The 22,276-nt window shown below is 37.3% G+C and overlaps 1 protein-coding gene across 5 annotated transcripts in view; it reads left to right on the top strand.

Annotated features, from left to right (window-relative positions):
• LUZP2 (leucine zipper protein 2) overlaps positions 1–22,276 on the top strand; it is a 117,490-nt gene that overhangs the window by 11,688 nt on the left and 83,526 nt on the right. For 3 of the 5 annotated variants that reach the window (XM_030273311.4, XM_030273310.4, XM_072929385.1), the window contains exon 1: positions 16,316–16,639. In XM_030273311.4, the coding sequence (XP_030129171.4) occupies positions 16,578–16,639 (62 nt within the window). In that variant the 5' untranslated portion in view covers positions 16,316–16,577. Of the gene's footprint in view, positions 1–15,167; positions 15,203–16,282; positions 16,640–22,276 lie in introns of those variants that run through there. The other 2 variants (XM_072929387.1, XM_072929386.1) reach the window with 2 other exon arrangements.

Here is a 22,276-nt window from a genome sequence, read left to right as displayed (position 1 = left end):
AAAAATTAAAGCATGTTAATTGTACAAGCTGGAAATCCCTCAGATTTGCAAGTGGATCATTAGAAAATGCATGGGGTGATAATGAAGGCAAATTACCAATTTGGACACCAGGTGTTCTGAGTTTAATCGATGAAAGAGAGAAGACAAATACCTTTCTGTTCAGAAAAAAAGTAGTTGGAAGTGTTAGATTACAAAAGATAAAATTTACTTGTGATCTATCTTAAATTAAAGTAGAAAACTTTCTTACTAGGTAGGCTAGTACCTGGCATTTGTATTTCAACAATATTTTTAAAACAGTCTTTTGGTAAAATTTTGGCATAGCAGTATCCATAAGTGCTATATTATTCACCATATATGCTGTTGGTTTTAGACTATATGCTGAAGAAATGCAAATCAATATCCTTTTTATCCTCAGTGTTTACATGGCTGGAAACAAGGATTGGTAGAAAATAATCTATTGACGAAAGGTTTTATTCATAAGGTTTCTTTTTCATTCTTAATATCTCATCAGAACAATGTAGCTAACAATAGAACAATGCAGTCTCCAGACTCTTGGGCTCAGTTTCTGGAGGGTCTGTTGCTTTATTCAAGTGTCTTTTGTATATCTTTGTTCAGACTATGTATATCTCTTTTACATTTTTATTCTTGAAAAAAATGGTAATATTTTTATGAAGAACAAGGGAAAGAGATTGAATAGGTCATAGACCATGGCTTACTTGGTTTTGGATTTTGTATGTATAATAGATGCTTCAATGTAGGTAGTTGTGCTTTAGTTCTAGACAACATCAAGCAATGTCTCCTTTTATACAGCTAAAATGTTCCATTTCTTTCTGATCAAGTCCACAAGTCCTAAACTTTAACACCCTAAGTATATTTCCATCTGCATAATTTGGAACATCTCTTGGCATGCTTGTTAGAAATATAATAGGAGTTTGAATAATATAAATATTTTGGATTTATTTGTGCCTTTATTTCACTGTTGTGTAGATCAAAAGGTAATGATATTCACAAGTCTGATGAATCTAATTTGGGGATTTTTGTTTAAATGTTGATAGGAGAAACTAAGAGACATGCTGTTGGTTTTAAACTGTTCCATAACAAGCCAGATGATTCCTGCAACATTGCTTTTTGAACACCAGTTTTAGATAAGGGCAAAGCATAAATCTTCTAAAGTGCATTTAATTCCCAAAAAAATGTCTGGATTGTGTTTTATAATGTGGATGTGGTGGCGCTCACTGAATGCAAATGAAACTGAAGAAGGCTATTGGGACCTCCTCTGGTTCTGATTAAGCAAAAACATTATTTGTGACTTAGCAGCTGTTCATCCTCTGACTGGTTCAACACTCAGACTTCCACTCTTACGCTGTTCTGATACTTATTAATGGCATTCCATTATCAGGTTTCACAACATGACTGTATGAATAACTCGATTTCTTTTATAACATCTCAACATTTTTCTCAGATTACTTTTCAAGTGGGCACATCAGTCAAGAAATGCATGTTAAAATAGAATTGGCATTGCCACAGAGTGTTCTTTGAAATAAATGCTTCTGCAGAACTGGGTCTGTTTCTAAGCCATTTGTGAAGAAAATTGTAAAACTAGTTCACAAGCAGAAGCCTATATCTATGAGATCAGCATGGGCATTGCTTATTTCCCTTTCTACTCTGAATTTTATTATAAATTTGTAACTTATACATACATTTGAGGATACACAATGCCAGTCAGTTGACAAGTCTTGAAATGCTTTAAAAGCTGAGGTGATGAAGAAGAGCTGATTTACTGGAGATTTCTTGCTTTTATCTCTCTTCTTGGTTTTCAATTCAATGTTCTTTGGATAGATGGTTTGCTGTTTTTAGTTACTTAACAGTGGGGACCTGGTCTTATATCCCTCTCTCTCCCTCCCTCATATCGGGAAATATGTAGTATACATCTTTCCTGAGTTCTTTCAGTTTACATTTTGGACCTGAAGGCCTTGTGACTTAATCACTCAGCTTCTAGCTGGTTAGGAGTGACTGAAAAAATTATATGAACTAGACATAGCATTTCACTGCTTATAAAGAACAGTAGACTATAAACAGTGCTCTGTCCAATAGATTTTCTGTACAAAAGAACCTAATCATTCACAAATTACCCTTTCCATTAAATTTTTGAAACATGAAACAACTTAATAACAATCCTGTTGTGGTAGAGGGATGAACAACAGAACTCAAGTGTGCCAGGTCCAGGCTAGAAGATATCTGATAGTGTTTGCTCTTATGATAACAGGTGGCTCTTTCCAGTAAGCAAAAATATTCCAACACTTCTGACTGTATCACATCCATACCTCTTGACATCCTCTCATACATCTTGATATATGTATAGCAATATCGGCAGAATATGGTCATTATAGCTCAGAATACAATTTTCAGGTAATTTTATTCAGATTTATTGTTAATTTTGATATTTTTCAGACTTCAGTATTCCACTTTTTTCATTTTTAATCATTTTTTTTGTGTGTGTTTCTTTAAGTATATTGGTTTACTGTCAGTACTCTTAGAAGCTTGCTCTCTGGTTTCCTTAACCTGGCTCCTTGCAGCCCAATGTGTTTCTACATATTTCTGTTTTACACACCATAATTCCTTAAGCATTTTCTTGACCCCATGAATGCATCTTTCTGACCCTTTTTTATCAGGATTCTTCAATTTCCAAAAAGTTTTATTAGAAATTGTCTGTCTGGTTTTCCTTGTTTGTCTTCAGGTTGCATTTTACATTAGGCAAGAACTTTTTCTGTCTGGAAACTATCTCTTGCCAGATTTGGATAGTCTTCGGGCTTACATTACCCATTATCTATTATATCTTACCATGTTCAGTGAGGATAATAGCTGTGGCAATTTGTTTAGAGTGACATGCCAGTTCATAATTTTGAATTATCTACTCAATAAGTTTGTTATGCCTTTTTAATAATAATTTTAGTTTTTAAAATGAAACTACAAGCAACTAAATTCTCCTTCATTGGCTTCTATCTATTATGAATGAGATTTAGGCTTATGTTACCATGGGTAATAAATAATAATTGGAGGGAAAATTAAGTTGATATTTTAACAAGATTTCAAATTGAAATGAAGGGAAATTAATTTTCTTTGGGTGAAAAGATCAGCATGAATTTCTCACTGATGTTTGGGCGGATGAATGTTCTTACCTTTTGATTTTCTAGCATATTATAATGAAGTTCTCTACTTGTTTTGCATTGGATTTGCCCAAGATGACATCATTTCGCTACAATTCTGCCATGAGATAATACAGGGATGCTGTGAGATGTAGAGCTTGGAGGTAATTATTTCTGAGGCTCAGCATCAGGTACCCCTTGGCTCGTTTGCAGCTCACTGAAAACCTGCTATGCTGAAATAGGTATTCCTTCTAGTTTCTGCTTTCCAGCAGGTATTTGGCTTGTAGATGTGCAAAGGAAAATATAGAAATAGAGAGAAAAAAGCTGAGTTAAAGAGGTGGCACAGTATGAACCAGATTTTTCACCTGCTCTGAAAACTTGACAGGGGAGAAGAAGAAAATACTAAAACAAGGTACAAACTAACCCAGCTCTATACTAACATTTGTTTGTAAACTGAAACAAAGATGGTAGGACCTGTTCTTCAACTGTTAATTTAGCCTATTGTTACTGAAGTGCCTAAGGATTGTCCAAGAAAGATGGCTGAAATTCAAGGATCACTTCCTCTAGACTCAAGAGTGCTGCATCTTGATGAACAAGAAATGAAGTGAAGGGGGGAAAAGACCTGCGTGGATGAAAAAAGAATTCCTGCCATTACTCCTGTGTGAGCAGGAAGTACACAGGAGATGGAAGCAGGGTCAGGCCCTTGGAATGCATATAGAGAGGTTATCAGAGTAAGTAGAAAGGAAGGCCAAGGCCCATCTGGAATTAAATCTGGACAAGGATGTCAAAGAGAACAAGAAGGGCTCATCAAACACATCAGTAACAAAAGGCAAACTAAGGATAACATGGGCCATCACTAAATGGAGGGAGGACCCTGGTAACAGAGGACACAGAAAATGGGTACTGAATGCTCTTTGTATTGGTCTTCACTGACAAGACAGCCCTCAGGAATCACTGACCCAGGAGACCAGGACAAAGGAATAAGTCAGAAGGAAAACTTTTCCTTGGTCAAGGAGAATCTGAGTAACTCGGCATCCACAAGTCCATGGGCCCTGACAAGATGAATTCATGAGTGCTGAGAGAGCTGGTAGACACCACAGGTAGGCTATGACCCTCTTTGAAAGGTCAAGGTAATCAGGAGAGGTGGCTGGGGACTGGAAATGTCCCCCCATTGTTCAAAAGCAGTAAGAAGAAGGACCCAGGGAACTACCAGCCAGTCACCTTCACCCCAATTCCTGGAAAGGTGAAGGAGTGCCACATTCTGGAGGCCATCTCTATCCCCATGGAAGACAAGATGATCAGGAGCAGTCAGCATGGGTTCACTAAAGGCAAATCATGCTTGACCATCCTGATTGCTTCTATGATTAAACAACTGCCTGGATGGATGAGGGGAGAGCAGTAGGTATTGTCAACCTCAACTTCAGCAAGGCTTTCAACATTGTCTCTCACAACAGCCTCATAAGCAAACTCAGCAAGTGTGGGCAGTGAGGTGCAAGAAAGGGCGAAACAGGACTGTGCATCAGGACATGGAGGGAAGCAGAGCATTCTTAGATCTGAGGATATGAGAGACAGAGGTTTTTAAACCTTAAAACTTCATTTAAAATGCTTTACATTTTTAAAAATTATTTTTATCTTTTTAAGCTTGATCTTTTTAGCCTTTGCAGCATATCTTACAAATTAATAGTGAGTTCTAATTAAAAGTAGTAGGTGAAAATATTGTGTGCTCACTCTGCAAATGCAGTGTCTGGTGAAGACCATTCTGAGCCAGATTTAGGCCTCTGACTCTGAGTGCTGTGTATCCTGACAGTTCTGCCTTTTGATGTCTTAATGTTACTTTAGCACTATTTCAAAGTAGCTTCTTGAGAACCTGGCGTGAGTAAAGGTTGTGTATTTCTTCAGCTTCTGGGAGTTTAGCTGAAATGGAAGGATATGTAAATAGACATTAAAATACTCTTGCAGTGTCCTTGCTTAGTTTGCAAAATGTTTAATGATCTTCTGGTAAAAAGTTTAGCTCTTGGCTGCCAGTACAGTTGGAAATCGCTTTTGTGACGAAACAGAAATGTAGGTGGTCGATGAGCTAATTAAGTTGGCTACTTCCATATTGACCCACCCTTCAGATGTAATGTAAAAAAAGAATGATGGTGGAAGATTCACTCAAAAATCCATAATTTCGGTAGGATTTGTTGAAGTGATAGAACTCCTCCATCTACAAAGAGGAAAGTGCCTGCTGTGATTGTGCACACTGCCTGCTGAGCTGATGCTGACAGACTGCTGGGGTTCTTCTGGTAACATCATCCCTGTCTTATCTTTCATTCTCCCTCTCTCTTTTCCCCCTCTCTGCTCTTTTCTATCCCACTTTAGTAGGAATACTTACCCTTTTTTATCAATAATTGGTTCTCAGATATAATATTGCTGCATTTGTGCTTTATTTTTGTCCGAGAAATCTATCAAAAAGAACATTCGCCAAGTCTCTCTTTTATAGTGGAATGGGACAGGTTAGTACCCATTTTCCATTTTATGTCCAGCAAAAAGTTTTCAAGGCAAGTGTCTGATCATGCAACTTGCTGTCAGGTTAATATTTGTTTACCTCACATCTGAGATTTAGAGAAGTTTGATGGAGAGTCTGGATTGAACAAAAAAAGGAAAAGAAAACAAACAACAACAAAACTACAAAGTTTTTAAAAACCAACCAACCAGCTGAAAAACCTGGTAGGACAGAATATTTTGAGTTAGTTTCATTCTAATGCTTGGATTTTGAGTGAATTGCAATGATAAAAGTAGCAAGGAGTATGCAGTGAAATCCTTGAGAATAGTGAAGATTCTTAAGAATAATAAGGGACTCTTTTCTTTAATGAAGATGGGTAGCATGCTCTCAAAATTTCACAGACCCAGAGACAGTGAGAGATATTTTTCTTTGACCATTAACTTTACCTTTATTGGTGAGGGAATTTTTTTTTTTTTTTTAAGGACAGCAAAGCTATACAGAGCTCTGTAATGGAGATGGACAAAACAGGTGAGAAGCAAGTAGTTGCCTTCTCTTAGACATTGTAATTGTGGAGGAGTACTTGAATCAAGATTACAGAACCACAGAATATGCTGGCTAAGTTGGAAGGCAAAAGATCATCAAGTCCAATGTTTAACTGTGCATAGCACCACCCCCAAGAGTCACACCAAGTGACTGAGAGCATGTTCCAAACACTTCTGAATTCTATCAGGCTTAGTGCTGTGACAGCTTCCCTGGGGAGCCTGTTCCAGTGCCCAGCCACCCCCTGGGTGAAGAAAAGGGAAAAGCCTCTATCCTGCTGCCCTGGCTCTAGAGCAAGAAAAGCAAGAGACAAAACTAGATGGTCTCTGCCCTAAGGCAAAAATCAAAAAGCTCAGGAAGGCAAAAACCATGCAGCAAAAGACCACGTATTGTCCGCTGGAGCAGATTTTAAAAGCACCTGAGGTACCACTCCAGCCCAGATTCCTGATAGTAACAATTTGGGGCACAGATAGCTGTGGAATACAATGATATTATGGGTTACCCACGACATTCCCTCATGAGGAGTGACCAATGCCTGCATTGTCTGTCGGGTGTTTTTCAATACTTCCCATGTCACTGTAAGTTAGGGACAGCTTAAAGCTGACATGACTCCATGCATTTCAGAAGGCATAGAAGCCAGATTTATTAGAAACTACACCCTTTTTATAGACAGAATCGTTCAGCTAAGAACTGATTGGTTTTCAGCTTACACCATTGGTTAATTAGGAACAACACCTTCTTGTAAACATCTTGCCATAAACACTATGTTTCACATGCAGCATGTTCTCAAACAAGATGTGCAGAGAGTGATCTCTTTGGGCTCCTCCTTGCCAGCTACTGAGTCTGTTTGCTGCCTCTATTGCCTGCTCCTGGATGCTCAGAGAAGACTCCTGCCTGTGTGAGCTGCCATGCCATGTGCTCCAGATCACCCACTCTCCCTAGAGCCATTTCAACCTCCCTTGGATGCTCCCAGCATCACCCCAACCTCCTCTACTGGGCTGCCAGGTAAGACAAGGCTTGGAGCTTCTGATCAGGTCTAACCCTCACCTCAGGACTTTCCTCAGTTGCTGTCTCCTGACTTACACATCATTTTGTGTAAATCCTTTTACTGTGTTGAAGGAGAAGTGCTTGGATATATTTTTTTTTTTGGTGTAAATTCAGCACGTTTATTTAGAGGTTGTGGCCTCCCTTGTTTACTTTCTGCATAACCATACTGAGAGTTTTGTAATTGGACAGAGCTTAATGAATTGCCGAGAGTGGATAACATCAGGGAAGAGGGCCTTTGGATTAGTACATGCTATGTAACAAAAACAGTGGAAGATAAACAAATGAATGGTTTTGACTAGAAAATTTTTATTTTATTTTTTTTTTAACAAAGCCTTCCTGAGAAACCAGAAATCCATTTGGGGAATTTGATGACACTAAAGGTCTTTTGATGACTCTTAATGATTCTGTGATTCCCATTATAAATAAGATTAAACAGCTGATAGAATGTATTATTTAAGAGAAGCTGGAAATGAGCACTACCTAAGTGCTTTCTCTGGTAAATTCTTGATTTTTAGAAACACATTTAATTTTTTACATCTATAAGTAAATTCTACTATAAGTTTGTACATTTATGAATAATATTGCTAGCTAACTGTGGTTCTCAGTCTCAGCAGTGCCCCATATCTAGCCAGAGAGTGCATTTTGATTTCATATATCTAACTACACATTTCAGGAGTTGGAATAAAGTCAGCAAGGTGGTAATTATCATAGCATACAGTGATTAATTCTGTAACATGTCAGATGCAGATAGGTTTACCAGGTACATAAACATGCAGCATATGCATAACCACTGCTCAAAATTGTTTCCTCATTAATAAGTAACATTAATCATTTAAAGAAATGTACACAAGGTCCCATAAGTTAAATGGCATTCATTGAACTTGTTTTACTGAAATTGAGGGTGTAGAAAAATATAAGCACGCATCTCCAGGCTCTGAATTCTGAGGCTTAACTACTGTGTCTGTAGCAAGTGAGTAAAACCTGATCCTTTAATTGCCCTGCAGGCTTTGTGAACCAGGACTGTATTTGCTATTTTCTTCCCAATTCCAGGTCCTTCCTATTTATAGTCTTTTTTTTGATACCTAGTAAGAAGAATCCAGTTAACTGAAATGTGGTTAGAAAAAACAAAATAAAGGAATCTTTTAGCCTGGATCCAGAATCCTTTTGGTTTTTATTGTGTCTTCATCATAGTGCTATATATTCCACAGAAATTATTTTTATAGCTATGTATTTTGTTACATTATGCTTACCCTACTCTTATAGTATTTCCAAAAAAACCGCAACCAAATAATATACATAAGAAATTAAAAAGTATATATTATCCACAAGTATGTATTGTATTATATAAAGGAAGGAAATAAAAATTCCCAATCAGATATTTTTGCAGTCATTCAAACACTCATCATCTCTGTCATAACTGAAGATATGTTTCTAGAATAGATGATTCCTGTCTGGGCAGCTGTTGGAGAGAAAAAAGAAATGAAATGCAGTTTTATCTTTTTGGGGGATAAAGGGGCAGCTATTTTATTTCAACTTAAAATTCATCTTGCTGCCATTTTGCTAATACAAAGGACAGTGCTGAATTACAGCTTTATTGAGTTTCTCTGAAATATTTTTGGTATTACTAAAGTAATTAATAAATACAATTAAACATGACTGGGGAAAAATACCAGTCTTGACTTTAAGGTCATGACATAGGCTATTGTGTGTAATTATGTTAGATGTAAAAAGAGCTTATCTAACTTGTGATAGTTTTCTGAGACTATTCAATTCAGTTGCTACCGCTCATAAGTGCTGAACTCAAAGCAGACTTGCAGCAGAGCAGAAGGTTAAAATTCTAGTAGAAAGTTTTTGGTATGTCAGCAGGAGGTAGTTTTCATTCAGGTGGATTGTATAAAAGTGTATCTACATACTGTGTGATTTGATATTGTTTCTCCTACCTGGTTGTATGGTTGTTTAAATCTTTTATCTTTTCTGTGAAATCACAAAGGGCACTAAGCTTCTAAACAACCATAAAACTGATGTTCTTGCCCCTTTGGGCAAGTGTTCTTTTTTTGGCTAACCAGTACTTTTCTCTTTATAAAAGCTTTGGCATCAGTAACTGTTCACACACTGGATCCTCTGTGTATGGGGTTTATCACTTTTTATCTTTTGCTATTGTTTTTAAGACACGGGCAAGGTTGGTGGTGAAAACTCTCTATGAAAAAGAGCGAGGGATGGGAAGTGTGATCCTGTGTATCCTCATGGGCCCCCCATTCTGGTGGATTACTGAGGGTCTGTAAGATTTTCGGGCCTTTTCGTGTTCTGACAATTGGTATTGGAAAAATTATGATGCTTATAATTTATTCCACATATAGCTATTCAGTGATTTGTATGCAAGACAAGTTCTGAATATAACAAGGCTTAAATTGAAAAATAATAAAAACCCCAGCAGTGGAACTAACATGTGCAGTCAGCACTGAGAGAAGTATGTGTCAATAAAAAGAGACTCTGAAAGCAGATTTATCTCTGAATTTCATTGTGGAGAAAATCTAACAGACATAAAGAAACATTAGTATGGAAAGAAGAAATAACCATCAAAGAAATTAGTCTTGCAGATTGTTTTTTATTACAGAAATGCATTCAAATTACACAAGACAAACATTTACTGGTGAATGAGAGAAGAACTATACATTGTAAAAGTAGGTCACTGTTGCTATAGATCTGTGCAGTTCAGGATCAGTCTGGCTATGGTAACTGTATAATTTTATTTTTACTTTGCATAATACCATAGACTCAATTCTCAGTTTGTTATTGAATTTCAACTTACATATAAAACTGGAATATTTCTTCATTTTAACTACAGTTAAAATTTCAGTTCGAGGCACTAAAATAGCCTGGAGTGTACTGTGTTGGAATACAACAGAATTATTGAATGTAAAAGTCCTTGACCAGAATCAAATTTAAGTTATGATTGGAACATATTTTGCCCTTTACTCTTGATCAGTATACTGCCATACTCTGGGGTTTCTAGCTGAGTTGAGCTAATGATAAATTATATGTGTGTGCATGCATCTAAAACAAACATATCAAAAAATCAAATGTATGGCAAAAACCAGCAAGTAAAGAGTATTTAATAATATTGAAGGCTCAGAAGATTTGAAGGGAGAACAAAAATGCAGAAAGCAAAGGTGAAAATGGCAGGAAGATTTCAGAAAGGGATATGGTAACAAGAAGGAACTTATGAGCAACAAAGGTCAGTAATGGAGACAGCTAAGCATCTGTTCAATTGCAGTTCTAATTTACTAACAAAAGAAATTGGAGTGCTAAGAAATTAAATGAGTTCTGTTTCAATGCTTGCAAAGGCAAACAAGAGTGAATGCCAGAACCAGTAATAAATTTCCTCAGAGCGAATAATAGAACTGAATAATCCACAGGTTGTGCCAAAGGAAGCACTTTAGAAATTAGAATTTCTGAACCTCTGTCTCTGAGCAGGAAGGAACCGTTTTATCCTCACTTGGTTTTTAGATTTTATAGAGAAGTAGTTAGGATTTTTTTTTTTTTTTCTAATACAGTAGTTGTGCCAAATATGTTATTCCCATAGCTATGCCACACCTGGTGGGCATAGTTTGGGCAGTTAGAGAACAGAGAAATCTCTCCAGGGAAGTAAAGGAAATGTGGTATATTTTGTCTGAGAGAGAAATAGGGCAGTTGAAGATGAATAACCAAGTGGGAGTATGAGTGTGTGTTGAATACAGACTAGGAAAGCTTGAATAAGAATGAAGTAGAAATTCAGAGAAGTAGAAAATGTATTTACAATTTAGGGAAGGGTAAATATGTTCTACAAGGTAATTGGCTTCCTTAAGAAAGAGGAAATAATAGGAACAGAGGAAATGTGGAACGCTTTTGGAACATGTTACAGTCTTCCTGCTGAAGCTGAGACAGGCTGTTCACTTCCATTGGTTTTCACCCTTCTTGTTCTTTAGGAACTGAGTTAGAACTGCTCTGGCTTGGGAGAGATCCTGGTGGTCTGAAGGCGTTCATTAACAGCCTTCCAAGTCTTTTGCTTTTCATGACAGTCTGTGGAAAAGTGCAATAAAGCTTGAAGCACTAGCTTTAAAAGCACTGCACTACCACCTCTGGTGGTATTCAAAGGATTTAAATACACTCACCAGCAGGAGTTAGGAATGAAGCCATCTAATTAATCTTATATTCTTTTCTGTGGAGAAGATTTTGTAAGTTATCTGTGAAAGAAAATGTAAAATACTTCAATTTTAAATAGTTTCCTACAAGTGACAACATATAAATTTATTAATAAAACTGGCGATAAAATATTATAAATTTGAAAAAATCATCATTGTTTTGTCTCTGGAGAAGATGCAGCTTCATCTAAATAAGTCTATCCATGCTTTGATAAGACATTTAGGGGAGGAAACATTATCAATTATTTGTTTGCACTCAAGAGCTTCCAAGCTTCCTCTTCTGAAATTTCAGTTTACAATCTGCTAGATATGGAATTAGAAATCTCCATAGATCTTCCAGACAGTCTGGAATTACTGGTTGGATCCTGACATCTTACAACTCTGTTTGCTTAGGGTACTCACGGAGGAAACATATTTGGCTTTTTGAGTGTGTGGGTGGGAGGGGAAAGGAGCTGTCACTTCCTGGTTCTTAGCAAGAGACCTCTGAATTCATTGTAAAATTGGAAATGTGAGATATAGCCAGACAAAACCTTTACCCGCAGAATATTAATTAAAACACATTAAAATGGGTGGTCCTTCATTATAAGCTTTTCCATAGTGGTAGCAGAGCAGTCTCATGGCATTGTTAAGCACTTCAAACTCTATCACCAGGCAATCCTGTCTAGTGTGCATCATTAGCATGTTTGTCATCATCATCAAATTAAGCAAGCTGTGTGTTTCCACCCATTCAGATCACAAGGTGTGAATATTTTATACATGTATAAAAATAAAATAAGTGTACATATACATATTTTTTTTTTAGCAACAAGAGCAGCATCAGGCTTTGATTAAACAGTCTGGGCAATGCTGGCTCTTACTGTTTATTATTTTATGAAGTAATAAAAAGACTGATCTTCAGTGAATGAAATCTGACCTGGTGTTGAAAACCCAAGTATGGTGAGAACACATTATTCTGTTTTGCTGGTGCTGAACTGCTTTTTTAAAATTTGTTGAAGTTTAAACTTTTGACTCCGGGAATGCAGAGAACTCTGTGCAAGTCATCTAGACTTAATTGCACTTGACAAGGAACTTGGGACTCTAGAAAACAAAAGATCTTGAGTTTCTCTGTCTAGAGTGTGTGAAATCATTTGTACTCTATAGATGCTTCATTGACTGTAGCAGTTACACGGAGGGTTTAGACTTTGCTTTAGGTGTTTGTAATTGGTGCCTCCATTGAGCTAAGATGAATCTCTCAATATCTTTGGAATAAGAGAAACAAAGCAGACCTTGCCATTGCAGCTGTGGCTTTCCTAATAATGGCTACCTTGCTTCATATTGGTAGTCTTTAATAATTGCTAAATATATTTGGAGGACTACACCAGATGAAGATTAGTAAATAGCTTTGGGGGTTTTTTTTATTATTATCAGTTGCACTAATTTTTTTTTTTCCTTATTCTGGATGGATTTTTTTCTTCTTTTGCTGTTTTGTCTCTCTTTGATTTTTTTTTTCATCTGTCTTCGTTTCCTTCCTTTTGCTTTTTTTCTGACTCTATCCTTCCTTTTGCTTCCTGGCTGGAACATCCAAATTGGTGTTTTGATCAGCGAGGAGCCACAACATAAAACACAATCTTTCATCTGCAAAATCACAGATACATATGTGCTATGAAGGAGCTTGCTAAGAAGACTTTTGATACTGTTTCAGGTGCTGTTTAAATCATGTAAATAAGTGTGCAGCTAACAAATGTTTGGGTGTCCTGGGCATCAAGAGGAGAAGGAGTCCATTGTGCAGTTTTTCTTCCCCTAAGAACAGATGAAAGGTCACAGTTTTTAATATTTCAGTTTTCCCTGCACAGATGCATAAAAATTCTTTTGTTTTACGTTATTTTGGACATTATTTTCTATGTTTAAAGGTTTATCCCATCTCTGTTTTCTGATACTTTTTTTTTTTTTAAATTCTGGCAACTGAGCCAGAAAAGAAAGCAGCCAGTAAAACATTTGCCAATTTTTTAAAGTAAGGAAACCCCAGCTGAAGTGAACAGTAAAGCTACGCTTGGGTAATGAATAAACATTCATTCAAATTTAAGGTTTGTTGCCTCACTCTGTTTATTACTGAAGTTGATTGGTGCTACTTAACTCATCGGAAATGAAGCGTGGTATGTGTCAACAGAAACAGAAGAACTGGGAGGATGACCATAACTCTGCAGAGTTATGTGTTATGTTTGATGTTCAAACATAATGGTATACACTTGAAGAGCTGAGAAATGAAAATGAAAGAAGAAATGTCTTCAACAGTGGCCAGAAGCTGCGATATTGTGATGGAAATATTTCATCAATGCAAAAAGAACTGGTCCACCCAGAGGTTGCTAACTTTTATATATTTTAAACTGCAATAGTATAGGGTATTATTTGTGTAATGCATTGTTTTTATCCTTCCAAAATTTTTCAGAAAGGCTGTGGCCTTCATTGGGGGAATAGAAAATTCACGTCTCCCATTTAATTTTGTAGTAATTCTTCCATATTTCCTATGCATTTTTTTAATGGCATATAAAATCATCTTTTGTTCGCTAAGCTAGGAGTAATTATTTATTTAGTAATATTGTCAATTCATTTGAACCAAAAAAATTGAAAGCCTTTAATTACAATAGAAAAATATGATATTTCTGAGGAGTTCTGCATGTCTTATGTGCTTATATAGAATATTTCTGAATGCCAAGCACCTGGCCATTAAACTTTGCTTTATTTTTGTATTCTATTGTCCTTTATTAAACATATAAATTTTTCCAGGAGAGTGAACCTCGTTTTTCACATAAACAACTGACCAACCAACCAAAACACAAAAACCCCTTCAACTTGTCAAGATCAAGGTGATTTATCTCAATAGGAGGGAGGAAAAGGATGCTTTTTTTGTGTCTTTAGGCAAGCAGCTGGAGTACAATCAGGTCTGACAAGACCAGCATTGAAGATTAAGTGCCTAGCCCTTAATTACAGAAATTTGCTTCTAAAAGGGCAGGTTTTCCTTTTTTCCCACATGCATTTATGGCTAAGCATTGTCTTCACAGTGATGCGATTGTACCCGTGTCCAGCTCAGTATTTCGGGGTGCAATTGCTGCAGTCTCTGCTTAGCCTGGCTGTGTATATGCTGTGTTCAAGTCGATTGAGGGTTCCTATGGGCCAGTCTGAGTTGGGGAAGTTTGTTACAAATCCTGTACGCTGAGTTCTTCAGGTATTTACAGGCTCAAACTGAGCTGTGACGGTCTTTATAGGCAATTCACACCAGAGCTAAAGCAACATTGCTGGGAAGCATGAAAGCTTCCTCGTTGTTCAGTCCATTCTGAGCAGGATGGGGACATTCTGCATGGAATTTCTGCATGTTATGTCTGGGTGATGAAGCACTGTGAGCTGCACATTGCCCGTACTGAAGTCACTCCACCACTTGTGGAGAGTCTCCCATGCAAGCCTGCTAAAACCCCTTGAGGTGAAACCAAGAAGCAGCCGTAGCCCTCTCTATTCCATCCCCCACTTCCCAGAGAAAGAGGCAGAGCAGTCATGGAATTAAAAAATAGTTCCTCAAGTTGAAAAATTTCACAAGGTTACTTAAGACCACTCAGCATTTTTTACTGCCTTGATGCACCAGTACCTTCCCCTCTGTTCCACCCTGTAGGAATGTATGCACATAAAAGGAAGATGAAAGAAGTATTAGCTGCTGAGACATTACTATGAAGTGCCTGGTAGACTGGAAAGGTTGGCTTTTTCTAAAAGAAAAAATGACCTTTTTACCATGCTATCATAAGTATCCATGGTAACATGACTGTTCATTCAAGCAGGTACGTAGCATCAACGTAACAATAAATAAAGTTTTAAATTAATGTGATTGAACAGAATGTGCTGCCAGGTGTGCTGAAAACTAGAGTTGGGACACAGAAAGTCAGAAATTAATTATTTTGTTCCTTTTTGGCTGTCTATATCACCTTTTCATTTTTTCTTTTACCTCCCATCACTCTCAGTTTGCTATTGAAGGATGTAACTTATTAATTTTGTTTGTATTCACCATGTACCTATCTTATTAAGGGTCAATACTAATTTTTAAAAGTCTTCCATTAATTTCAAACAGTGAATTTCTGTTTTCTGTGATGGAATACAAAATTACTCTGAATGCAAATACTAACCAGTTTAAACTAAGGAAATGTTTGTTTTATGCTTGTGATGTATAATGTAGTTTCTGGATGTCTTTTTTAAGAGTAGAGAAGCCCATAGGTGACCAGATATCTTTCTTGTAATGACCACAATTCATTCGCTTGCAGACAAGTTTGCTTGATTGGGGTTTTGCAGTATTGCGGAGAAAGATTCCTTCTGTTTAAATGTTACATTTTCCTATGATCTGCAATCAGATGAACCTGTGTTAAGGGAGGCAATTATCCACACGCTGAAAACATTTTGAACCAAATTTGCCGATTTATGTAATTTATGATTCAGTTTGGGAGAATACAAACACAGGAAACGGAAAAAGGATATTTCTTTGAAGGTCTTGTATGGACAAGGGCTTGTATGTTTCACGTTATGAATGGCTTAACGATATTTATTTATTTGACGGTCTTGTATGGACAAGGGCTTGTATGTTTCACGTTATGAATGGCTTTTAGAGCTGGCATTGTTCCAAATCCTATTCTGGAAGCGATTTCTGCTCCTACCCTCACGTCGATAAGGGGTGAATGATGGAAATAGTGGGCTGAGTGTTCCTGCCTTGCAGAGGTGACACGTGGCTGTGTGTACTGACAGGTTCCTTTGGGGCTCCTGCCTCCGGATCACCTGCCTTGTGCATCACATCACATAAAGACACTAACTGCAGCGTACTGCTGGCGTTTCTACTGCGCTTTCTCAATTTTTATTTCTTTTTTTCCTCCCAGGAAGGACTCCCAGGGAACGGAGCTCCGAGCAGCGCGCCGTGCTCCGGCGCTGAGGGGCGCGGCCTGGCGCAGCGGGCGGGGCGGGCTGGAGCAGCCCGGGGCGGGCTCTGCGCTCCGAGCTCCGCGCTCCCCGCTGGCGGCTCTGCCTCCGATAGCACCCGCGGAGCTCCAGCCCCGCTCGGCGTTCCCTTCCTCACGCCCTCCGCCCGTCCGCGCCGGCGGAGGTGGGGTTGGCGGAGGCGAGGACGGAGCCGGTGTGAGGGGAGCGGAGCGGAGCGGCCGGAGCAGGGCCAGTATGAAATTCCTCGCTGCTTGCTGCGTGCTGCCTCTCTTCTCTGCGCTGGTCTCGGGCACTGGGTGAGTACCGACAGCTCTTTTCCTTCGAGTGCTCCTGCTTTGTTTCCTTTCTCGGATTTGAAGAGAAATAATACAGATTTCAGGTCTTACTGAGGTGTTAAGTTTAGAGCAAAGATCATTTCTGATTCTTGTCTGGCTCCGGCTGCTGATCGTCTCAAGATTGCTTGCTCTTGGTTGTTGTTTGTTTGTTTGTTTGTTTGGGGTTTTTGTTCGGTTTGGCTGTTGATTTTATTATTATTATGACTATTATTTTAATGCTGGGAAAGAGATGCTCCTGTGTAATTTGATGCACAGCTTGTGGGGTGTAACAAGGCAGTGACAAATTGAGGCTTTATATTAAACCAGCCGGACTCTATTTCATTGTAAAGAAAGACAAACAGGTGAAACAGAGAATTGCTAACGTTTTCCCTTATAGAGTGCAAAAAATTAAAAATATTTGAACAATCTCATCTCAGGATTCTCTATCTGAATAATGACCAGGGACTTACTTTTTTTTTTTTTGCTGTAGGATATTGTAGCGTTATCTCAATCCCAGTAAATGTATAAAAAGTTGCTGCAATCTCGAATAATTCCTTTCTGTGAAAGTGTAGCTGTGAGGAAAACATGAACAAAATCTCTTGCAGCTTAAAAATAAACCTGATCTGACCATGCAGTGTTCTGATAAGATAATTTGTTCTGCTCAGTTGCTCAGAGATAGTATATTGTCTATGTTGTCAGCAAAGAAAAGGTGAAGCTGAGACACTTTATCCCATTGTCTTGATGTACACAGATGAGAAATTAATGTTGGATACAGACCAGATCTGTTATGATACTACTGTTCAGACTGCTCAGCTTCCAATTTCTCATCAGTAGATCAAACCAAAATTTTGACTATGGTATGTCTCTGCTGTGTTGGAATAATAACACAGAAATAAGTGCGTAATAAGTAGAAATTAGTCTTTAAAGCATGTTCTTGGAGCATGTTCTTGTAAAGCATTTCAGGAAAATGTGACTTTTTCCTTTATGCTGTGTCTCCTCCTGTGAAATGGGCATCAAAGCAGCCTTTTGCAGAAGCACTGCATGTTTTAAGGCTTAAAACATGAGGCGTTCACTGAGATGTAAAAAGGAAAGAAAAAAAATGTGTGCCTGCTACATAGTCAAGTAAGGAACAGCAGGAGCCACATACACAGACAAATAATAACTGAAAATTTCTGAACAGGAAAATGTCTGAATGCAGGAAGAAATCAGGGCATTGCTTCAATTATCCAGTAATCCTTACTTTAAAATGAATGTTTATTGGCTCAAGGAGGGTACTTTTTTGGTAACATTTCTGGTTAGGGGTTCAACAGTGCTGGTCCATGTGAGCCATGGTGATGTGCTTTGGAATATAGCGCTTGGAGAAATAGATTGTGGTTCAATTCTTCTGATTTAATAAAAGGTCAAAGGAAACTTTCACTAGCAGTCATGTGAATTAATTTGGATTAATAATTTTATGCTCATTAAAGAGTGATGCATCCTTGGGAGAAGAGTTAGAATGGAGAGGAAGCACCAAACTGGCTTTTGCAGACTCAGGTTTGTATCTTGCATGAGCTTGTGCAGATTAACCTGTACAGAAAAGAGATATAGAAAGCTTAAAAACTGCCTGTACGTTCCTGAGAGTCATGGTATTTAGTGTAGATCCCTAAAATTGAGTCCTTATCTTCTTGAGCAGATGTTACCAGTATGAGAAATTAAGCTGGATAGTCCTAAAAAAACTTAATACATTCAAATCCTCCCTCAGCTTTCAAAAAATCATTGGAAAGAATATCAAGAAGTTGAAATTGGCATGTGGATGCTAACTATGGAAATCATAATTCTGAGGAGTGTGTATATTTTCATAAGAGCACAATGTTGTGGCCTGTGATGGTTATGTAATTGAGAGATGAAAATGATCAGTGGGAGAGAAATTCCCCTTAAAATTCCACCCAAGTATAGGATGTGTTGCAAAGTGAGTTTTGGTACCAGATTGGTCATCTCATTGCAAAGGGGACTGAAATTCTGTTGTAGAGTTGGAGATTTATAAAAGTCCTGGTCTAATCTCTTCAGCAGTCTTCAGACAGTTTTTAACTGGCTGTGTAGAAGATTGAGCTCTACATTTCAACAGCACATACAGGAGTTTAAAAAATGCAATGCTGTCAGCATGCCACTTACTGGAAAGAGATTATGCTTTAATCTCTTTCAGGAGAAGGCAATTCTGGCTCTGACAATTAATACTTGTTGTAAACCTATGCCTAATTGACTGGTTGGACCCAACAGGGTAGGTTACAGGACTAGTTGTTCTTGGAGAAAAGCAGGGTACAATACCTCACCATGTGAAATTGTTTAGCTAAGGCAAAATACTAACTTTGCAGGACAGAGTTTTCCATCATGAGGATTTATTTTTGTAAAAGTTTGTACTCCATTTCATACATTGGTACTGAAAATAGTGAACACAGTACTTGTTGCAGAGGTGGACAACTCCTAGATTTTTGTTCCTTGTCAGGCAGTGATGGGATCCTTTTTGCATCATGTTATGGTGATAGTTTTGAAAGATCTCAGCATGTTTTCAAGCCTAATTGCAACCAAATATGAATTAATGAGTTAAGCTACGTTAAGGCAATATGTAATCTTTTCTTATTTGATAACATTGTTAAGAAGAGGAAAGCTATCACCATTATTTCATAATTGTATGTAACTTCTAAACTTGGTCTAAAACCATACACATTAATCAATTGCCCATAAAATTACAGAAAGTTCATGATTTTGAAATGAATGATCTTTTCTGCATTATCTAAACTGGATTTTGGTATGGCTTTGAGACACAGTGATAAGTCTTAATCATATATCTGGTTGGTTGTGGTGCCATAGTGGTCATAAGATTGAACTGAATTTGTCTATCCAGTTAAACATGTATGTTTTGATGGCAAAAGTAAAAATTACTGCTCTAAAATCTGTCTCTCAAAATGTAAAGAGGAATATTTTTTAAGATTAACTTAGCTTGGTAAAAAATATGAAATTGGTGTTTTCCTGTCCACTTTTACATTTCCTTTGACATTTCAATTTTGGCAGATTTAATGTGATAAGTGTTATAAGTTGATTTTTTTTCAAATGATGCTGAAGACAATAGAGGGTTTTCATATGGCATCAGAAATGAGTCGCACTGCTCTGAGAGTTCAGGGGGTAGATTCAGTGCACAAGAAGCTCAGGGTCTTATTCTGTGGCCACTTGCTTGCTTTTGTGGCCCCAGACACCTGAATAGTCTGACTGGAATGCTTGTAAAAGGGAATCTTACAGGAAGGCAGTCATTGGGGTCAGTAACTATGGTCCAGATGATCTTGGCTAGTGAGACCTCCCTACTTTTAGCGAAAAGGGCAGTTTTCTGAATATTATTTGAACATTACTATTGAAATGGTGTATACCTTTTTTTTTTTTTTTTTTGCCTAAACAACAAAATACAGCTCTTTAGAAGAAGCCTGATGTGAAACAGAGTTTTCCTTTTCTTTTTTCCTTTTTTTTTTTTCTTGTGACAGCGCATTCCTTTCTGTCCACATGTGAAATACGACAAAGGTACAAGAAACTGAATAATTTGATTGCAGTACAATGCTTCTTAGTAGAGAACAGGACCATAAATGCAACAAGATGCACTTCACTAACAATTGTAATAGTTCTGCTACAGCAACTCATTAAATGAATGTAAAAACACCAGGGCTGTAAAAGGCAGAAGTTTTTAATTGTGGAGGAGTAGCTGGTAGTAAATTTTTTTCCTAAAAGTATAGTTCATTGTCAGTCTTACTGCACTGGTGTTACAAAGCAATCTGTAATACAGTGGCTTAAGAATAATGCATCTTCTGTTGTTGTAGCAGGATAAAAGTAGTGTGCTCAGTTCAGGCTGATTAATGAATGTACAGTGTTGATCTGGTATATGCCTATTGTTGGAAGTGATGAAAAAATGATTAATTTCTTAATTAAGCTTGAGAATGGTTGAGCTTTCCTTGGATGTATTTTTAAGGTCACCTATTTTCTGTGCATGTGTTGGGTTTGGTAATTATTTTTAAGGGACTTGAAAATAATTTTTCCCTCCTTTCAGATAAAGGTGTGTAAATAACTCAGCCTGTGACTTGAGGAAAAGATACAGAGGAGCCTGTCTGATGTTACTGTAGTGGCATGGAGAGAAAGCTGAAAATCTTTGTTTCTAGTTTTTGGGATCATTTTGGTCAGAAAAAAAACATCAGATGTTGAAAGTAGCTGTTTTTATTTTGATGACTTATAAGAAAGTGCCTAACACAGCAAAAGAGGAGCTACTTGAGCCTTGCTGCCAAAGGAACGGAGAAAAATGCATTACCAATGTTGATGGTGCTCCATATACCTAAGATGATGAACCTAAACTAAAAATCCAGAAAGAAAGTCTCAGTTTGGCCATAAAAACTTATATTAAAAAAAAAAAAATCTTCTGTGATGTTGGAATTCTGCTTGTTATGCTGTGTGTAATGCACTTCTGCCCAAGAGACCTGCCAAGGAGTTACTTCTGACATTTTAGTTTATTCTTTAGTGTTTAGAAAAATTAGATTGCTGTCAATTTTCTGTGTCTCATTTATTAATTTACAGTCAGGACATAAGATAAGGATATATTAACCTGAATTGTAATCCCTTTTTCAGTGAGATTGTGAACTCAATAGTATTTTCTATATTTAATAGAAAACTGTTCACAGACAATGTTCATTATGATGTACCACTCTGCAGACAAAGAAATCTCATTTATGCCACTTGTCAAAGCAGTGTTTCTTCCCATTGTCTAGTTCTGCACAATGAGTGTGCTGTCTGTCTTGTAAGGGTCAGATTGTAAATATTCTCTATTCAGAAGTCAAGGAATATGTTTGCCAGAAAGCAAAAGAAAATTTTCATACCATCCTTCAGTATTAGTATTGTGCAAAGGTTTAAGATGTGTATTGTTACATTTGCTATTTCAAACACATTGGAGGGCAAGTACATTTTAGAAATACTGAAGAATAAATATGACATTTCATCAAATAGCAGTTTTTATGTACTTTTATTATTTTCTTTACTCTTTCCTTACTTGCTCATCTTCCCCTTTACATAGTTACGGTGTTTTTTTAATGTTTACTTTTACTGGTTTTTATCTTAGCAATATTTTATTTTGTAGTGTTCCCTCTTTTTCTGCTGTATTTGTAGATACAACCAATACTTAAGTCAGTCATTAGAGAAATCAGTACATGGGTGTTACAAGCTGAAGAAATAGGTGTGTACAGAATTTACTGATATCTTACTTGTTGATATTGGTTAATAGTTTCTATGGAAAAAAGTAGAGAAGTGTCAAAAAATTCTGGTGTCTTTTTCTTCATGTGCTGTCTTAGGAAGAAGAGACTCATTTGCTGCCAGCTAGTGTGCATTACCCAAAATGTTGATTTTTCCAGCCATTTACATGGTCTTGTTGTTATTTTTGAATGGTCATATTTGGTCAATTTGTGGTCAGTGTCCTTGCAGGAAATAGGTAGATTTTCTTTGTTTTTCCACTTTCATAGTTAGCATATGCAAAGTAAACCTGCTTTGGACCAATTGAACACTTAGAAAATGGAGTCACATGTAATTGCAGAACTAAAACCTTTCCCTTTTAGCTGGAGA

Source organism: Taeniopygia guttata, chromosome 5, assembly GCF_048771995.1.
Source record: "Taeniopygia guttata chromosome 5, bTaeGut7.mat, whole genome shotgun sequence".
Classification (NCBI taxonomy): Eukaryota; Metazoa; Chordata; class Aves; order Passeriformes; family Estrildidae; genus Taeniopygia; species Taeniopygia guttata.
Note: the sequence above shows the minus strand (reverse complement) of the source record. Positions and strands in the feature narration are given on the sequence as shown.